Source organism: Vanessa cardui, chromosome 27 (assembly GCF_905220365.1).
Source record: "Vanessa cardui chromosome 27, ilVanCard2.1, whole genome shotgun sequence".
Lineage (NCBI taxonomy): Eukaryota > Metazoa > Arthropoda > Insecta > Lepidoptera > Nymphalidae > Vanessa > Vanessa cardui.
The window spans coordinates 2,173,775-2,192,355 of record NC_061149.1 but is presented as its reverse complement, the minus strand read 5'-3'; the positions used below and the strand labels follow the sequence as shown (position 1 = coordinate 2,192,355).

Sequence of the window (18,581 nt, the reverse complement as noted above, 5' to 3'; positions counted from 1 at the left end):
TTATATTTTTACGCTTCAAATATTTTTATAAGAAAATAAAAACGTTAGAATTAGCATAAATATTTACGCGCTAACCGAATTGACAAACCAATATGGCCGCTCATTAACCGGCACAGGTAATGAAATAATAAACGTCGCTGTGGCGTAATTTATTATGCCTAGCTGTCAATTTATTTGCATAATATCTTGATTCTAGTATTGATACGTTAAATAATGAATTATAATCTGGAATGATGTATCGTTTTTGATAATGTTTAAACGGTTTCGTATTTTAAGTAGTTTTTTTGACTTAAAAAATAATAATCGGATTACAGTAGTTTACAGCTTATATACAAATATGTACTATATAATATAAATAATTGAATTATGTAATTAAAAAAAAAACAACTGTTTTATTTTTAATCTATTTGCTGTTCCTGACTAAAACTGTTATGAAAAAAAAAGATATTTATAATTGGATTATTATAGGAAATATCTAAGGAACCTTTTTATCTAAACTTCATCAAAATCGTTTTAGTCTTTCAAAATTAATATATCTAGTAACTTAGCTACATATCCCGGCTTCACACGTGGGCAGTTAGAATATATAATTATACTTTGGTATATTTAAGAACAAACTTAAAAACAAAGATTCTGGGTTTTCTTATAGTTGGTAAAGAACGTTGAAATTACACGCTTTTCTCTACTATAACATGCATGTATTATACATGTAAACTTGCCTCTTAAATCGCTCTATCAGTTGACGAAAACCGTATCAAAATCCTTTGCATAGTTTAAAAGATCTAAGCCTATTTATACCATGTTAAGATAATTAAGCTAGCCCGTTCATTAACTTAGAAATACCTGATAATTTTAAAATGTATTCAGTTGTAATGATTATATTATATTATGCACTGGCTCACTCAAAATATAATGATTATATTTTGAGTGAGCCAGTGTAACTACAGGCACAAGGGACATAACATCGTAGTTCCCAAGGTTGATGGCGCATTGACGATGTAAGGAATAGTTAATATTTCTTAGAGCGTCATTGTCTATGACCTGTGACCACTTACCATCAAGTGGCCCATTTGCCCGTCCGCCAAACTATATCATAAAAAAAAGAAAAAACATAAGAAATTGGTACAGTGTACCTGATGAGAGTCGAGATGGCCCAGTGGTTAGAACGCGTGCATCTTAACCGATGATTGCGGGTTCAAACCCAGGCAAGCACCGCTGATTCATGTGCTTAATTTATCTTTATAATTCATCTCGTGCTCAGCGGTGAAGGAAAACATCGTGAGGAAACCTGCATGTGACAAATTTCATAGAAATTCAGTCACATGTGTATTCCACCAACCCGCATTGGAACAGCGTGGTGGAATATGTTCCAAACCTTCTCCTCAAAGGGAGAGGAGGCCTTTAGCCCAGCAGTGGGAATTTACAGGCTGTTGTTGTTGTTGTTGTTGTTTGTAGCTGATGATGATGATGATGAGAGTTACGACTCTTCAGCTATTACTGGTAAACCTTCAAGTTTTGGCCCTATCTGTTTTTGCCTAGATAATAGCTGTGTTCTATATTCTATTTAATAATTTGGGAAATAGCCTGCCTATCCTAAACAACAGATCAAATCCTCAACCTCTCGTCAAGTCTTATCATAATTTTTTTTTTTGTTTTTCAACATCACTTACATTACTCTGATCCCAATGTAAGTAGCTAAAGCACTTGTGTTATGGAAATCAGAAGTAACGAATTACAAACACACAGACCCAAGACAATATAGAAAACTAATGATAATCTACATCGAGTCGGCCGGGAATCGAACCCGGGACCTCAGAGTGTACCCATGAAAATCGCTGTACACACATAACCATGGAGGTCGTCAATTATTATTTTATATAGATTTAGAAAAGTGTACTGTGGTCAATTATTGCAAATATTTTAAATGTTTTTTTTTTTTTAAATGTGCACCGGAAATACGTCACCCGAACATCGGCTTCCGTAGCCGCCTTTGAAGCTTAATAGACTCTAAACACATCTACATAAATACCCCTTAATTGCTGATTTTATTAATAATTTTTAATTAATAAAACCTGAAACAAACGAAAATCAACTTTAATCCCAAGCACTTAAAGTCATTTTTGGCATGTCGCTAATTCACAGAAAACCTTATAATCCTTTTAAGTGAAAAATATTATTTTGCATCTTAATACTATCGAAATAAAGTTTAAATTTATCTGTAATAACGAATTAATTTTTAATATAATAGAAAATCAATCTTATTAAAAGCAAATACAGATAGAATTCGATTGTAGATAAGAATAAGAATCGAATAAGACATTTAAAATTAAATATTGATTCGAAATTATCAACACAGCAAATGCAACCTTAGTGTTTAGTTAATAGAGTTTATATTCAATTGTGTTAATAATTAGGTTCTTTATCATCCAAACAGTTATTAGTTGTATCGGAACAAAATGTCTTCATTAAACAACTTCGCTGGTGGCATTTACTTGTAAAAAGACCCAGCTGTCTGTGTACCGTAAAAGTATTTGAAAAATTGTCGATATATTTTTTTTCTGTTTATTGTTTCGAAATTTATTGTTCGAAATTCAAATTTGAATTCTAAAGGAAAGTTTTCTTGCATGAGGCATTAGAAATTGTGAGTGTTGAGGGATACGGGTTCGAATCCAGGCAAGGATTATTTGTTAACATATCAACTAGTTTGTGCACACGGCTTCGCTTGTGTTTTAGGGGGTTAAAAGACATAGAAAGATTTTGGCCTATTGTGAAGTAAAGAATTTCATCAAATTCGGTTCAGATAGAAGGCAAATATCAGACAGATGGACAGTCAGAGTTATTTTCGCATTTATAATTTTAATATAGATGCTGTACAGTGCAACAGCAGATTAAATAACTTTTTGTTATTTAAAGTAATAATAGAATCGAGTAAATTATTTCATTATTTCACGATAAAATATCTTTATTATTTTTTTAATCCTTCTCAATAAACATAATTATGTTTTATATTATATAAAAGAAAATGTAATTTGCAGTGAAAAAATATAACACAATCGATTATCAGACAAAAAAATATAGATTTTTTTTTAACGTAAAAAACATAATGCAAAATATTTTGACTGGCAGTTATCTCCATAATCTTGACAATTTATCAATTATAATAATTAATTGGTAGGTGCTTTGTGCCCAGAAGGTACTTGTATCAAACAATAGTTATTATTTAATTTCAACTTTAAACAAATATGTTGACACGATACACTGTGAATGTTATGTACACTTGTAATCGATGTACATATCAGAAGTTGTTTTTCTTTTTTTGGATGTTGTGTAAGCCATCGATTAATATGTATATTGTTAGTGTACTTATTAAATAAATAAATAAATTATTGTGTTCCGGTTTGAAGGGTGAGTGAGCCAGTGTAACTATACACAAGGGACATAACATCTTAGTTCCCAAGGTTGGTGGTATGGTGAAGTACGTAAGTAAGGCTATATCTATGGGATGATCCGTCACCATTATGAGACCATATTTAAATAATAAATGTTTGAAAACATAATCACAGACGCTCTGATTCCCTTAATCGTTCCGTGGTCAATTAAAAGTAAATAAGTACTACTAATAATAATTTATTTATTCCATACAAAAATAATCTTTATAAACAGTTAAATGGTTGAATTACGACAAAAATTTTAATGTATTATAACATAGTAATCAAAGGAAACACAGATCATGTAATGGCTATCCTAGCTAGCCTAATAAACCTATGTTAAGGATAAACAGTCTCCCCGAAAGTTGAGATATTATAATACATTAGAAATATCACCTAGGTACAAGATAAATCTTATATAAAGTGTTTGTAGGTAAATAGTCTAATGATAGCTGAGAATAGAACCAGGCTACTTTGGTTTTAAAGTATGGATTTAACTTCGCAAGGCAACACTGATACTAAATGTACTACAGAATTTGTTTATTTACGACATCACATTACAAACTTCTGAAATTATCAGCGTTTCTTTATTATATTGTTCATGTATTAAATACAAAAACCCTTCAAAATCAAAAATCAAAATCAAAATAAACTTTATTCAAGTAGGCTTTTACAAGCACTTTTTAATCGTCATTTTACAATTAAGTGAAGCTAACACCGGTTCGGAAAGTAGATTCTACCGAGAAGAACCGGCATGAAACTCAGTAGTTACTCTTTTTCAACATATACAATACAATTATTTAAATTGTCTTCGTCTAACCATCACTCTATCTATTAAAAAAACCGCATCAAAATCCGTTGCGTTATTTGAAAGATCTAAGCATACATGGGGACTTTGTTTCATACTATGTTATGATGATATTTAAATCATTTCGACATTCCAATGATATCATGACTTTATTGTATGTATGTTATCGTAACCGGATCGGTGACGTCACAGACCACCCACGTATACACTAATTAAGACATTATATTACGTGATACGGCGCGTCTCGAACGAGTTATTTTAAGCCCACAGTGGTCAGAACATAGCTGAGGGATCAAAGGGTTAAATATTCATATATTTATTTACTGTTCATAAAAAACATTGTTTGTTTATTTAACTGAAAAATGTACCAATTTAGATAAAACTTATAGCAGATGATCAAGCATTTTTTCGGAGGTCTTAGTCTTCTCTGATCAGTACATAGTATAGAACAAAGTCGCTTTCTCTGTCCTTATATCTCTATGAATGCTTAAATTTTAAAACGAATCAACGGATTTTGATGCGGTTTTTTTAATAGATAGAGTGATTCGAGAGGAAGTTTTTTGTATATAATACATGGACAATATAGTAAGGAAACACAAACACAGTTTTAAATGTACAAACGTCAATATAAAAAGTAATTCTTAAATTATCAGTAATTCTTGTATTACATTCAAAAACCTTCCTCTCGAATCAATCTATGAATTAAAAGAAACTGCATCAAAATCAGTTGTGTAATTTCACTATGTAATGATGACGTAGGTACACTTTTCAATAAGATCTTATTAGTTATAAGTTTTAATTAGTCGAGAGGTGTTTCAATGGGGTGCCCACATTAGGGGCAGTTACGCACCCCGACGTAACCCCCTCGGCCACCCTAGATGAAAGCTACGCCCCATGCAATACATAGTATTAAACAAAGTGTCTGTTTGCATTTGTGAACCAATCTCTAAAAGCATTGAATTAAATTTTATCTTGTTTGCACTTTAGTATAGTATTTTTTTTATTTTGTGATGGTAAGTGGTGACTGTTCTTGTCTCATATTGTAGTTCTGACTTACCATTCACATCGGAACAGATTTTAACTGCTATTTGGTGGTAAACATTTGATATGTGGGTGGTACCTCAGACGGGTTTGCACAAAGCCCTACCATTAAATTTATAATAAGTCTATCGACGTGTTAAGTGTTTTTGCCTTTATGACGTAATAACTTCTGTCAATATGTTACGATTTTATTTCACTTTTGTCTTTGAGCCGAGATGGCCCAGTGGTTAGAACGTGTGCATCTTAACCGATGATTGCAGGTTCAAAACCAGATAAACATGTGTCTAATTTCATAGAAATTCTGACACATATGTATTTCACCAACCTATTGGAACAGCGTCGTAGAATATGTTCCGAACTTTCTCCTCAAAGAGAGAGCCTTAACCCAGCAATGGGAAATTTACAGGCTGTTGTTGTTGTTGTTTTTTTGTGTGTATGTGATTTTAATTGTGTTTTTTCTTTTGTTACAGGACGAAGTAAGTACGGGGCGCGGTCAGGGGCGCAACGTGAGACACAATGAATTAATTAATTAAAAATCAAATCAAATTATATTTTGGATTTAAACCATAATTTAAATGAACAACTACTAATTTAATGTTAATTATACATAAGTATATTGATGTCTGGATGTATGTTTTTATTTTTTGTTTTGTTTTATGGTATAGGTTGGCGGACGAGCATATGGGCCACCTGATGGTAAGTGGTCACCATCACCCATAGACAATGACGCTGTAAGAAAAATTAACCATTCCTTACATCGTCAATGCACCACCAACCTTGGGAACTAAGATGTTATGTCCCTTGTGCCTGTAACACTGGCTCACTCACCCTTCAAACCGGAACACAACATTACTGAGTACTGTTATTTGGCGGTAGAATAACTGATGAGTGGGTGGTACCTACCCAGACGGGCTTGCACAAAGCCCTACCACCAAGTAAATACATAAAATAAAATATCATTAATTCATAAATAATAATTCATTATAAAATTTTGACATATTTCGAAGATCATCGTAAATTTTAAAGTTGAAAATTTTAACCGCGAAAGTCAGTGTTTTTTTTAAACGATCGTACCGTGAAGCGTGACTCGAAAAAAAACCGTCAAATTAACCACCTATAATGGGCTGAGGTAAAAACTGTCTCCGTTAAAAAAAAGGGCCATTGACCTTAGATCATCAATCATTGTATACTTACGTTAAATGTTGAGTCATTTCAATCATTTATAGTTGTGAATAGTGGAAATGTTTGTGAGTTAATAAAACTCTTGATTTCATTAAATTTAATGCTCTACTTGGTGGTAGGGCTTTGTGCAAGCCCGTTTGGGTAGTTACCACTCACTCATCAGTTATTCTACCGCCAAACAACAGTACTCAGTATTGTTGTGTTCCGGTTTGAAGGCTGAGTGGCTGGCTGTGTTACAGGCACAAGGGACATAACATCTTAGTTCCCAAGGTTGGTGGCGCATTTACGATTTGAGGAATAGTTAATATTTCTTACAGCGTCATTGTCTATGGGTAATGGTGACGACTTACCATCAGGTGGCCTATATGCTCGTCCGCCAACCTATACCATAAAATTTTTACATAAATTATAATAAAATATGTAACAATTTTTCAACGGTTTTTCGGATTCAAATTAGTATCCATTTTAAAATACGATCATTAAATACCATGGTGTTTTGCAAATTAATGACTGTATTATAGAAATATTATAGATTAATGATAAAAATAATGAATAAAGAATGATGGAGGAAAATTAGAATTGGACACATTTTTTACTAATGAGTTAGATTAGATGTGATCATGGTTTTATTACCTTTTTATTCAATCAATCTTTTTTCGACTTAGATTAAGAAAAAAACGTCACTCAAAATTACTGTTTGTGTGATTTGTTAAATTCTCTTACAAAAAATCACGATTTTGTTATAACAGTTTATTTGATAAGTTTGTCAAAAAATTCACGATTATAATATAAACAAGATTTGCAGATAAATAACATTTTAGTAATTTATTTATTTATTTGAAACACCATCACATTCACAAAAACAATGGAATCAAAAGTATATAGGTATTTACAGCAGTGTTGAATTAAATAAATAATAATACTTTCTTCAAATTAATAATAAAAACTTAAGCTAGAACAAACACAGAGAAATGACGTATTTGCGTATGTTGTATGCTGTAAGGCTTAATACAAACAAAATAAATAATTACAAAACCTCTAAATAAACAATGGTAAAATTAGGATATATCATTTGACATGTACACAGATTACCTTTTGGTGTTTTACGCCATTGCATTGGTGTTCATAATGAAATTGATTTTAAGAATCTACTTACTCTCATGGAAATTACCAACTGGTCTGGAAACGTTTAACTTCCACCTGTCCAAGCTTTTTTATGAGTTTTTAATATGATTTTTAATCTATGAGATAAAATGTAAAACGTTTTTATTGCATACTAGCTGTGTCCCCTTGTACGCGTTAGAATATAACAAAAAAAAATAAGCCTAATTTACTCCCTATTATATTAGTTATCTGCCAGTGAAAGTCCTGTCAAAATCGATCCAGCTGTTCCAGATATTAGCCGGAACAAACAGACGGACAGACACACAAAAATTGTAAAACATAATATTTTGGTATATGTACCGTGTATATATACATATGCATTAAGTCAAAAAGGTCTATTCTAATATTACAAACAGACACTTCAATTTTATTATATATATTGATAAAACCTTGATGAGTAAAAACAGGCTTATTGCTTTAAGTATCTCTTGCAGGCAGACCAGAATTGTGCAATATATTGTAATGACAAGAATAGCGTATAATTATTAGATCAAAATCAAAATAAACTTTATTCAAGTAGGCTTTTACAAGCACTTTTGAATCGTCATTTAACAAATAAGTGAAGCTACCACCGGTTTGGTAAGTAGATTCTACCGAGAAGAACCGGCAAGAAACTCACTAGTTACTCTTTTTCAACATTTAAAAAATACAAAGTCATGTTAGTTAATACAATTATTTAAATTAATATATCCTGCTTGTAAACAAATTTGATTTACGAAACGGCAAAGTTAAAAATGTCTGCGGAATTTTATTATAGAAACGGATACCTAGCCCTAAGAAGGATTTATTGACTTTGCGGAGTCGGAAACTTGGCGTTATAAGCTTATCCATACTTCTAGTGCACATACAATGATTATCACTAATTTTATCAAAGTGTGTGAAGTGTTACTAATATCTCTTAGAAAAAAATTTCGATGCATGCAATGACGTTCTAGTAAACAGTTATGTCATTAACGCGCAAAAAGTGAAGACTAGAAAACGTCCTAATTGGGACGTTTGCCTTAGTCGTTTTCATCATAATTATGCCAGTAATACGTTATAATACATCACAATTACGTAGTAATACGTTTTGCGTAATTAAGACATCTAGTTATCCCTTTTACTTATTGTTTTTATCAAAATATCCCTTTTTCTTGTAACGAAATTTAAAATAAACGGTCCCCGGCGCGGCACACTTTTTTCTGTTGTTTAGTATGGGTATAACATATCTGTTTATTAGAATATCATTGGATGCATGTAATTGTTTTTTCCACAGGAGCCGATGGAGTACCCGTGAGGCGATCGGTGCAATATTTTGACCAATTTTAAAATAAAATGGTTCTGTATGAATTGGTTAAGATATTGCATCGTCCGCTTTACGGGAATGCCTGCGAGGATGTGTTTTTATTTGTGCTTTTTGTGTCCTGTGTACGCTGCTTATGTGCCTGTTTTTTGTGTTTGTGTTTTTTTTTTTAACATTTGGTGTTGAATTTTTTGTTGTATGTTCTGTGTTTCAATTGATTTAAGTTGCTTTGTAACAAACGTTTTAAATAACTATAGTTTATATAATTGTATTAGTTATTAATAATGATCAATAATTATTAATTAATACACAATTAATACAAGACTCCAATAAAGATAGACCAATGAAACGTCAATACATTTCAAAAATGGAATCATTATTTGTTTTGTCAATTAATGATTTTCATTTGCAAATTAATGAATCGTTCAAATATAATAAAATATATCGGCAATTATACAATTAATAAAATACGTCCAGACATCAAATATTTCATTAAGTAATTAAATACAAATTATTTTTATATGTAATAAAACACTTAACTATATGTCATTAATACTTGTATATATATAATTATATATTTAAAAACTTGTCTACGGGAAGCACAGTAAAATCTACATAGTCAATTCAATGACTTAATATACTTGGTAGCTTTGAAAATAAATAAATTAATTAAATATTCCTTATTACACAAATTTTGGAATTTTGGAAAAACAATTTCGGCTTCCCTTGTACAGCTTATAAATCATTTTTTCGTGATTCAGGTCCTCGCACCAGAAGACCTAAGAAGCCACCCGGAGATGGGACTCCAACTGATGAAAAGAGGCCTAGGACTGCATTTTCGGGACCACAGCTTGCTAGACTAAAGGTAATTTGGACTTCAAATATAAATAGCATTCCTTATTCAGAGTATAGTCAGAGTAAGAAATCCTTCGTCACTTTTCAAATTCATCCCTTTAACAACTTAAACTCTTAGGACTTATAGAAACTAAAGCACTAATTTGACAACTGTATATAAAATTAAACTTACATAGAATGATAACTTGGTTCAAAATTGTGTAACATCTTTGGACTACGTCTAGTTTTACATCAACGTGAAATCTTTTTACTGGCGTAATTAGTCATTCCATATTTAAATTAGATATGATATCTTCTACTGAATTGTCAAAATATGTCTGTAAGTGTCATATATTCTCAATCACACTGAGCTCACGAAAATAGATCTTAAGGTGACGAACCCTTTCTTACCCCGACTGTACATATTTGAGATTTTTAAAATGTCTTACCTCTTACAAACATCGTATATATATAAGATTCTATTCTTACAGAGAAACTCAATTTTGTTTCATAGACCGTGTCATCCTAATAAAAAGAATATAATCTTATAAAACGACATTTAATGATACTATTAACAATGTCCTCTCCTAAATTACCCAATTCTTTACTTTTCAAAGATTTCTTCTATATTAATATTTTTCATAGCTAACAAAATTTAGTTGTCATGCTGCGTTCGATGACAGTTTATATTGGGAATTCAAATTAAAGAAAATACTTTTCCTTAATATATTATTTTATATTTGTAATTATAATAAAACAATCCACCTCTGACCATTTCTGATCATATTTAAGATTATATAGTTACAAGCTATTTAACGGTTTCATAGAAGTAACACAATTTAAATATCATAATTTCCACACAGCACGAGTTCGCAGAAAACCGGTATCTCACAGAACGTCGGAGGCAGAGCCTCGCTGCAGAACTTGGCCTAGCGGAGGCTCAAATCAAAATATGGTTTCAAAACAAACGAGCCAAGATCAAGAAGGCATCCGGACAGAGGAATCCATTAGCCTTACAATTGATGGCACAAGGGTTGTACAACCACAGCACGATACCGCTGACGAAAGAAGAAGAGGAGTTAGAGATGAAGGCGAGAGAAAGAGAACAGAGTAATAGACAGTGAAGTGTAGTGATCTCTATTGTGAAGTATGTTAAGAGTAGAAGTGGGTTTTCTTATCAGGAGGTTTTTTAGCTTCATGTTCATCTAATCAGGTTGGTGAATACACGTTGGCAGATTTTAGATGACGTCAGGTTGTCTCACGATGATTCTTGGAAAATTAAAGCACGAGATGAAAATGTAGCTGACCGGGTTTCAGATATCAGATAAAACATCAAAAATGTATACAAATATGAATTAGATTATTGAACGCATTTGAGAATTACAACAACAACAACAGCCTGTCATTTCCCACTGCTAGGCCTTCTCTCCCATTGAGGAGAAGGTTTGGAACATATTTCACCACGCTGTTCCAATGCGGGTTGGTGGAATACACATGTGACAGAATTTATATGAAATTATACACATGCAGGTTTCCTCACGATGTTTTCCTTCACCGAGATGAATCATAAACACAAATTAAGCACATGAATATTCAGTGCTTGGTTAGGTTTGAACCCGCAATCATCGGTTAAGATGCACGCGTTCTAACCACTGGGCCATCACAGCTCTGAGAATCTAAAATGACAAGTCAATATTGTAACGCTTAATATGCGTTTATTTATACGAGCATTTCGGGCCACCATAGAAAAATCTTGAAGTATTACTATACAATCCTAGAAATGCGAAGTGTTAGTCCTAAATACCCTAAATTCGAGAAATTTATTGCCACAAATAGCACACATTATAGTCTGGTTACGTTCAAAGATTTATTTAGGTGGGCAACACACATTGGGCAATATTAACACAGTATCATAAGTTATAGTCATAAAATCCTTGATAGATATCACGTAAAGTAACAGCCTGTAAATTACCCACTGCTGGGCTAAGGCCTCCTCTCTCATTAAGGAGAGGGTTTTGGAATATATTCCACCACGCTGTTCCAATGCGGGTTGGTGGAATGCACATGTGCCTGAAATTCGATGAAAATAGACACATTTAGGTTTCTTCACGATGTTTCACGTCGTCACGGTGTTTTCACCGCCCAGCATGAGATTAATTATAAAAACAAATTAAGCACATATACATATATAGTGGTACTTGCCTGGGTTGTACCCGCAATCATCGGTTAAGATGCACGCGTTCTAACCACTGGGCCATCTCAGCTTTTTATCTCAGATAGATACTAGTTTATTCATCCATTGAATATACCAGAGATTAAGTAATAAACACAATACAAGTAACGCCTAAATCATAATAACACAGCCATATCAACAAAAAGATATGAACTCCATTTGGCAATAAGAGATTGCAAATAAATTGCCATTTAATGATGTATCATTTGGCACGATTTGGCGCGAAAATTATTTCAAGTTGTCATGTACTTTTTATTGCATTTAAATAAATCGAAATCATTGAACGAAACCGTCGGTCGTTAAAATATAATGCCCATATATTAAAAAGTCAAAATTGAATACGAAACAGGCGTGAAAAATTACTTTTTCATATGTATACATTTTTGGGTTGTATTTAAATAATTACTGTTATATGAAATAAATGCAATTTGCTTTGATTTAAAAAACACATTTGTAGATAATATTTGAGTGAATTTGTACACCAAATGTAATCTGATCTGTCTGGATAGCCAACGCATTATTCACCGTGATTTAGGAATGTATAGTACGACACAAGTTAGACGTCGCATCGGCAAAAATCGTAATAACCGATCACATCCGAATTGAGTACGCTATCCCAAATTATCGATATTTATTTCTTATGTGAATATGATCTTTACACAAACGTTATAACTTGTAATATCATATGATATATATTTGTCAATTTGACGCGTCGATTTACATGCACTTGCTTTCTCGGGTCGAACTGACGCGAGAATCTATAGCGACGAATAGCGTCGAATGGCGCGATAGGGAGCTATTTCTATTGGTTGTAAATCGGCAGTTATCGGTTTTATTGAATTCACCGATGCTACATCTAAGTTGTGTATTACTATACTAAGAATTTATAGACAGACTTAAGATATGTACATTATGTATATCTAAAGAGGATTATTTGTAAACTGTGGTCAGAATAGGCGGTTTTGAACAATAAATTAATAAATAATTAATGACAACTTTTTGTAGGCAATGAAATCGTTAATTAAAGCTTATATTATCTACATAATATGTGTAATGAATCATCATTAAAATACATTTTTTTTATATTATTTTAAAATACAACAGGTACTCTCAAGCCTGAGAATATATACAAATATATAGAAGACTCCAGATTTAATAAAAATATATCTATGTATATATAGTTGTTACTGACTGTCATTAATTAATGATCGCCTATTCCGATCACTGATTACGTCATCAATTCTTTTCTGTCTAACAAAAAGGACTTACGAGTATGTTACTATTAAACTACTTAAAAAATACAGCTAACATACAGACAATGTTATTGTATAATACTTTGTTTTAATACACGAGGCTATTAAATTATAAATAATGATAATGAAAAAAACAATACTAATCATAATAACAATGGGACGAAGTGATTCATTAAAAAACATTATAATGACAATTTCAATTCAAATATCAAGAAAATACAACTTACTCAAATGACTAATAAAATCCGAAAATTTTATAATGTAATTAATTACAAAATAATGATCATTATGTCTCAATGTCATTAAAATAAATCATTATATGACATAAACGTATCATTAAATAGCATTTCGTTACAAATTATTGTACCATATTTATTTTAATTATATTAACGTGTATTTATTGTAATTAACACTTATTATGCATGTCATTTATTTGCAATTAAAAACTTGCCATCAATAAAAATTAAATCGTTAATAATGAAAGCGTAGTTCTTTGTACTTATTTGTTAAATTCGCATTTGAATTGTAAAAATAAATAATTAATTAAATGTAAATATTAATTAGAAATGGTTTTTAACAAAATAATTAAGTTATTTATTGTGCAATGTAGCAGTATTAGTTAGTTGAAAGAAATTTGTGGGCAATATTTTTGGGTACGAAAAAAAACATAAATAAAATGTTTTTTTTTTCTTTATTATAAAAAATATATAAAATGATTTCTCAAAAATATTGCCGATAAACGAAGTAGCGATTTATAAAAAAAGTATTAAAAAGGAAATTACAAAATTAATTTAACGCATTTTCATTTCGTCGTATTACCTTACTCTTCTACTTAGCAGTATAATACATAAATATTTACATAAGATCATGCAATTCACCCTTTTTAACACGCAGTTACTTATATAATCATAATACTATCTTATAGTATTTACTGCGTTACTACTCTGTGGAACTACTTTTTCTATTCTGTGGCCTTTGGCGTTTTTCCAAAACAATTCAACTTGGAAACTTTAAGAAAAAACAACATATTTCTCAAAGGCAACGCATATGCAAGTCTCCAGTACGCAGGCGCAGATGACCATGAGTCGTTGTGACATTCCATCAGGTGAGAATGCTGGTAACTGTGCCATAAAATTGAAACTTGAATCTTTTAGCATGACTTTTTACAAATACGCGTTATACAAAATATTGGTAAGTATAGGTTACTAAGACTCTCCGTACATATACATAACATATTATTTTATTAATAATCCTTTAAACATTGTATAAGATGGATAGCTGTTTTTGTTTTTCTGACTGCATCTGCTGCTGACGCTACTAGCTCGTACAGCTTATAGAAGGGTGAGTACTGAATTTGTTAACTATTGAGTCACGCTGACGTTCTGAATTATATCTTGAGGGTATCTTTCATGATATCACTTTGGCTCAGGGAGTTGATTTAAGAGGGCAGAGGACATATGTTGACAGGACCAGCTAACTTCCTATTTTAAAAATAATTTGTAAATTGTCTTTGCAGGATGTTAGATCGTCTGATGAAGCCTTATTCTACTTGGAACTGTTTTAGTAATGAGCCTTTTGCATATTTTATATCTGAATTACAACAAAGATGAAAACACGTCGCAATAAACAGTGTCCAATAGTTCGCCAATAATTATAGGCACACGGGTGAAGTATGACGTTCGGCGCGTGTCAACCGTAGCTGTCACACCAAGATATAGCGCGTCAAGTGTAAGTTGGCGTGTGGCAAAAACATGTACTAATTTTTTTTGTTCATTCATATCTTATTTGTTTTATTTACCCTTATTAAGAAAACTTACCCAAAATCTATTAAAAATGAGACAGACAGAGGTAAAATAAACAAAAAAGTGGCAAGACAAAGGGTGTAGCAGGTGCTGCCAAAGGAACGCCAACTTATATTTGACAGTCTATAATAAAGATGACAAAGTCATAATCAAAAATCTTTATCCAATATAAAAGTTATTATTTGCTTATTGATGGTCAAAAATCAATCACCGGTTCGGAATTTAATACCTCAGACCTGAGAAGAACCGACGAAAGAAACTCAGAGGGATATATTTTTTTTAATGTTATATCTGACTCGTTTGTTTCAGTTCCTTTGTATGCTATCTAGATATATAACTATGTTTTTTATGGTATAGTTAGGTGGTTGTTTCCAACGCTCATAGACACAATCTACCGGAATAAATATAAACCATTCCTTACATCACCAATCCGCACCCAGCGTTGGGTGCTAAGATGTTATATCCCTTCTAGCTCACTCGTTCAAACCGGAACACAACAATAGGTAATGTCTGGGTAACATATTTGATGAGGGTAATGCCTACCCAAACGGGTATACACGAAATCCTACCACCAAGTAAGTAATCAAAGATAAACTCCCTTACCAAGCAATGATGCCATGCATTTCAATTGTATAGTGCTTAGCGGAAAGTAACTGAAACTGCGAAAAACAACAACAATATTTCTATAAATATAGATAGACTAGCATCCCGGCCCGGCTTCGCACGAGTACTTTATATATATCGTTATATTATGACCAAATCAGCCTGTCATTTCCCACTGCTGGGCTAAGGCCTCCTCTCCCATTTAGGAGAAGATTTGGAACATATTCCACCACGATGTTATGGAATGGACATGTGGCAGAAGTTCTATGAAATTAGACACATGCAGGTTTCACCGCGATGTTTTCCTTCGCCGCCGAGCGCGAGATGAATTATAAACATAAATTAAGCACATGAATCAGCGGTGCTTGCCTGGTTTTGAACCCGCAATCATCGGTTAAAATGCACGCGTTCTAACCACTGGAACATCTCGACTCTCCAATTATATAAAATAAATATAAACTGTAGACTATGCGTTAATAATTAATATCCTATAAAACTGTAAAATTTCATCCAAATCCGTTCAGGAGTTTTTTCGTGAAAGTAACAAACATACATCATAACATTAGTAGGATTATGTACAGTTATTACAGTAAAATACAATTTATTTAATCTGTAATATCATAACGGATAAATAGATAGATTACTCTACAAAGATAGATTTGAAATTGAGTTGATGATGATGACAGTGTAATGAGGCGGTCAAGCGTGAGTCGCCACGTGGATACTTCTCGTGTCATTATGTAGACAATAAGAATAAACTTATATACATATATACCAATTCTCTTCAATATTTTTTATTGGATTAATTTTGTTATATGTTAATAACGGATTACTGAAGTTTTTAATTGTAATACATATTGATTTATTCTTAAAATTAAATGTAGTTAGTCTGTAGTATTTTAGTAGTATAAAATAATAAATAAATATGAGACAACATGACATACATTACTCTGATCCCAATGTAAGTAGCTAAAGCACTTGTCTTATGGAAAATCAGAAGTAATGAATCACAAACACCCAGACCCGAGACGACGTAGACAACTAATGATAATCTACATCGACTCGGCTGGATCGAATCCGGGACTTCGGAGTGGCGTACCCATGAAAACCGGTGTACACACCATTGGATCACGGATGTCGTCACTTACCTGTATATTGTACCATGCATGTTATGGCCATCTTAAAGAGTCGCCCACTTTGTATTATCATTATCATTACACAGTATAAAACAAAGTCGCTTACCGCTGTCCCTATGTATGCTTAGATCTTTAACTACGCAACGGATTTTGATGCGATTTTTTTTATTAGACAGAGTCATTCGAGAGGAAGGTTTATTTAATACATGCACAATATAGTATAGAATGAATGAAAAACTGTGAACATTGTAGTATATTTAGTATCAGTATTGCTAGCGTGCGAAGTAAAGGCAGGTCGTCAGTTTAGGATAAATATGATCTTATTTATATGTCTTAGTGTAGTGACTGCTGATAGTCATCACCACATAGTATAAAATAAAGTCTTTCGCTCTTTCACGACCAAACCGCTGAACCGAATTTGATGTAATTTGGTATGAAGCAAACTAGAACTCCAAAAAAGGACATAGCCTACTTTTCTGCCTGACACGTGACAACCGACACCATTAAAAAAAAATTTGAATCTGACGAATGAGTTCTAAAATTAAATTTTCAAGTAAGCCGTTCTTTTAGTTTTTTTTTTATAATAGTGTGTTCAAGGTATTATACTATACGTACAATTTCAACCCCTTGGCACGTTTTCAACGAGGGTGTAGGGCGTATTTTATTGGAATTTTCGGAATTTTTTATTGAAATACTTGCGGCGGCATTACGAATCAGGAATTCGATTCGATAAGTTGTTTTTTTAAGGGTGAGAGGGTAAGTTTAGAGGGGTCGTTTTTTAATACAGTTAGATGTAATTAAAGATGTTGACATTGTTCTATAGATGTTTTTTCTTTTTAATTTTAAGATGCAAAGAAAACTGCCGTGTCAATTTTCACCCTTTTTCTGTAATTAATTAGAATCTCTGTGTGTATGCATCTATTACACAGAGTATAAAATGATTAGAAATGGCAAAGGATTAATTATAAAAAAAATAAGTACAATATAGTAGTAATAATGGATGTACCCATGGCTTGGCTTGCTCACCTTCTAAGGTAGATTTAAAAGTAATTCCACTACCCCTACGTGGTTTGGTGAAATAGAAACACTTGGAAGAATTTCAAAGAGATTAAACGCATCATGTATTCCTTTACCAATCAAAACAGAAATTAAGTTCATGAAAAAATGTGTTTGCCTGGATTTGAATCTGCAACCATCAAGACGCATGTACTAACTACTAGGCAATCTAATAATAATGATATGAAATAAAGATTAATTAATAATTAATTACTTCAATATTGTAATCCTTAATTTTAAAAAATCTGACTTTCAATGTTTCATAGACATGATTATTTAAAAATCACTAAAACATATATATGATATGGTAGTATGCAGGTTTCCTCTCAAAGTTCACCCTCATAACGTGAGATGAATCTTAAAGACGAATTAGCTTCATAAAAATACAACAGCATCCACAAGGCCAGTAACTTGACTAATTATTTTTTTATAATGCTTATTTTTTTTATTTCTGAGATATGACACTTTACTTTCGTCCGGTACAAAACAAACATAATTATTTGAAAAAAGAACAACTTCACATCATCGAATATTGTGCCATCACGAATCCATCCTAAATGAAATTGCCAGTGTTAAAAAAAGCAGTTAATTTAAGCTCGAGGGCATTTGAAATGCCTTTAATAAGGGCGGGCTTACATGGTGACGATCTGATCTTATTCGAATTATAATAATAACTTCATTAAATATACAATTAAAGTTGCAATGGATAAACTTATGAGACATATACTATAATTTTAGTGACTGATAAAAAAAAAAGTT

The 18,581-nt window shown here is 32.1% G+C and overlaps 1 protein-coding gene across 2 annotated transcripts in view; it reads left to right on the top strand.

Annotated features, from left to right (window-relative positions):
• LOC124541197 (homeobox protein invected-like) overlaps positions 1-11,149 on the top strand; it is an 82,862-nt gene extending 71,713 nt beyond the window's left edge. Inside the window, exons 4-6 of one of the 2 annotated variants that reach the window (XM_047119066.1) lie at positions 5,748-5,753; positions 9,667-9,770; positions 10,603-11,149. In XM_047119066.1, the coding sequence (XP_046975022.1) occupies positions 5,748-5,753; positions 9,667-9,770; positions 10,603-10,863 (371 nt within the window). In that variant the 3' untranslated portion in view covers positions 10,864-11,149. Of the gene's footprint in view, positions 1-5,747; positions 5,784-9,666; positions 9,771-10,602 lie in introns of both variants that reach the window. The other variant, XM_047119065.1, reaches the window with a different exon arrangement.
• Positions 11,150-18,581: the final 7,432 nt, after the last annotated feature.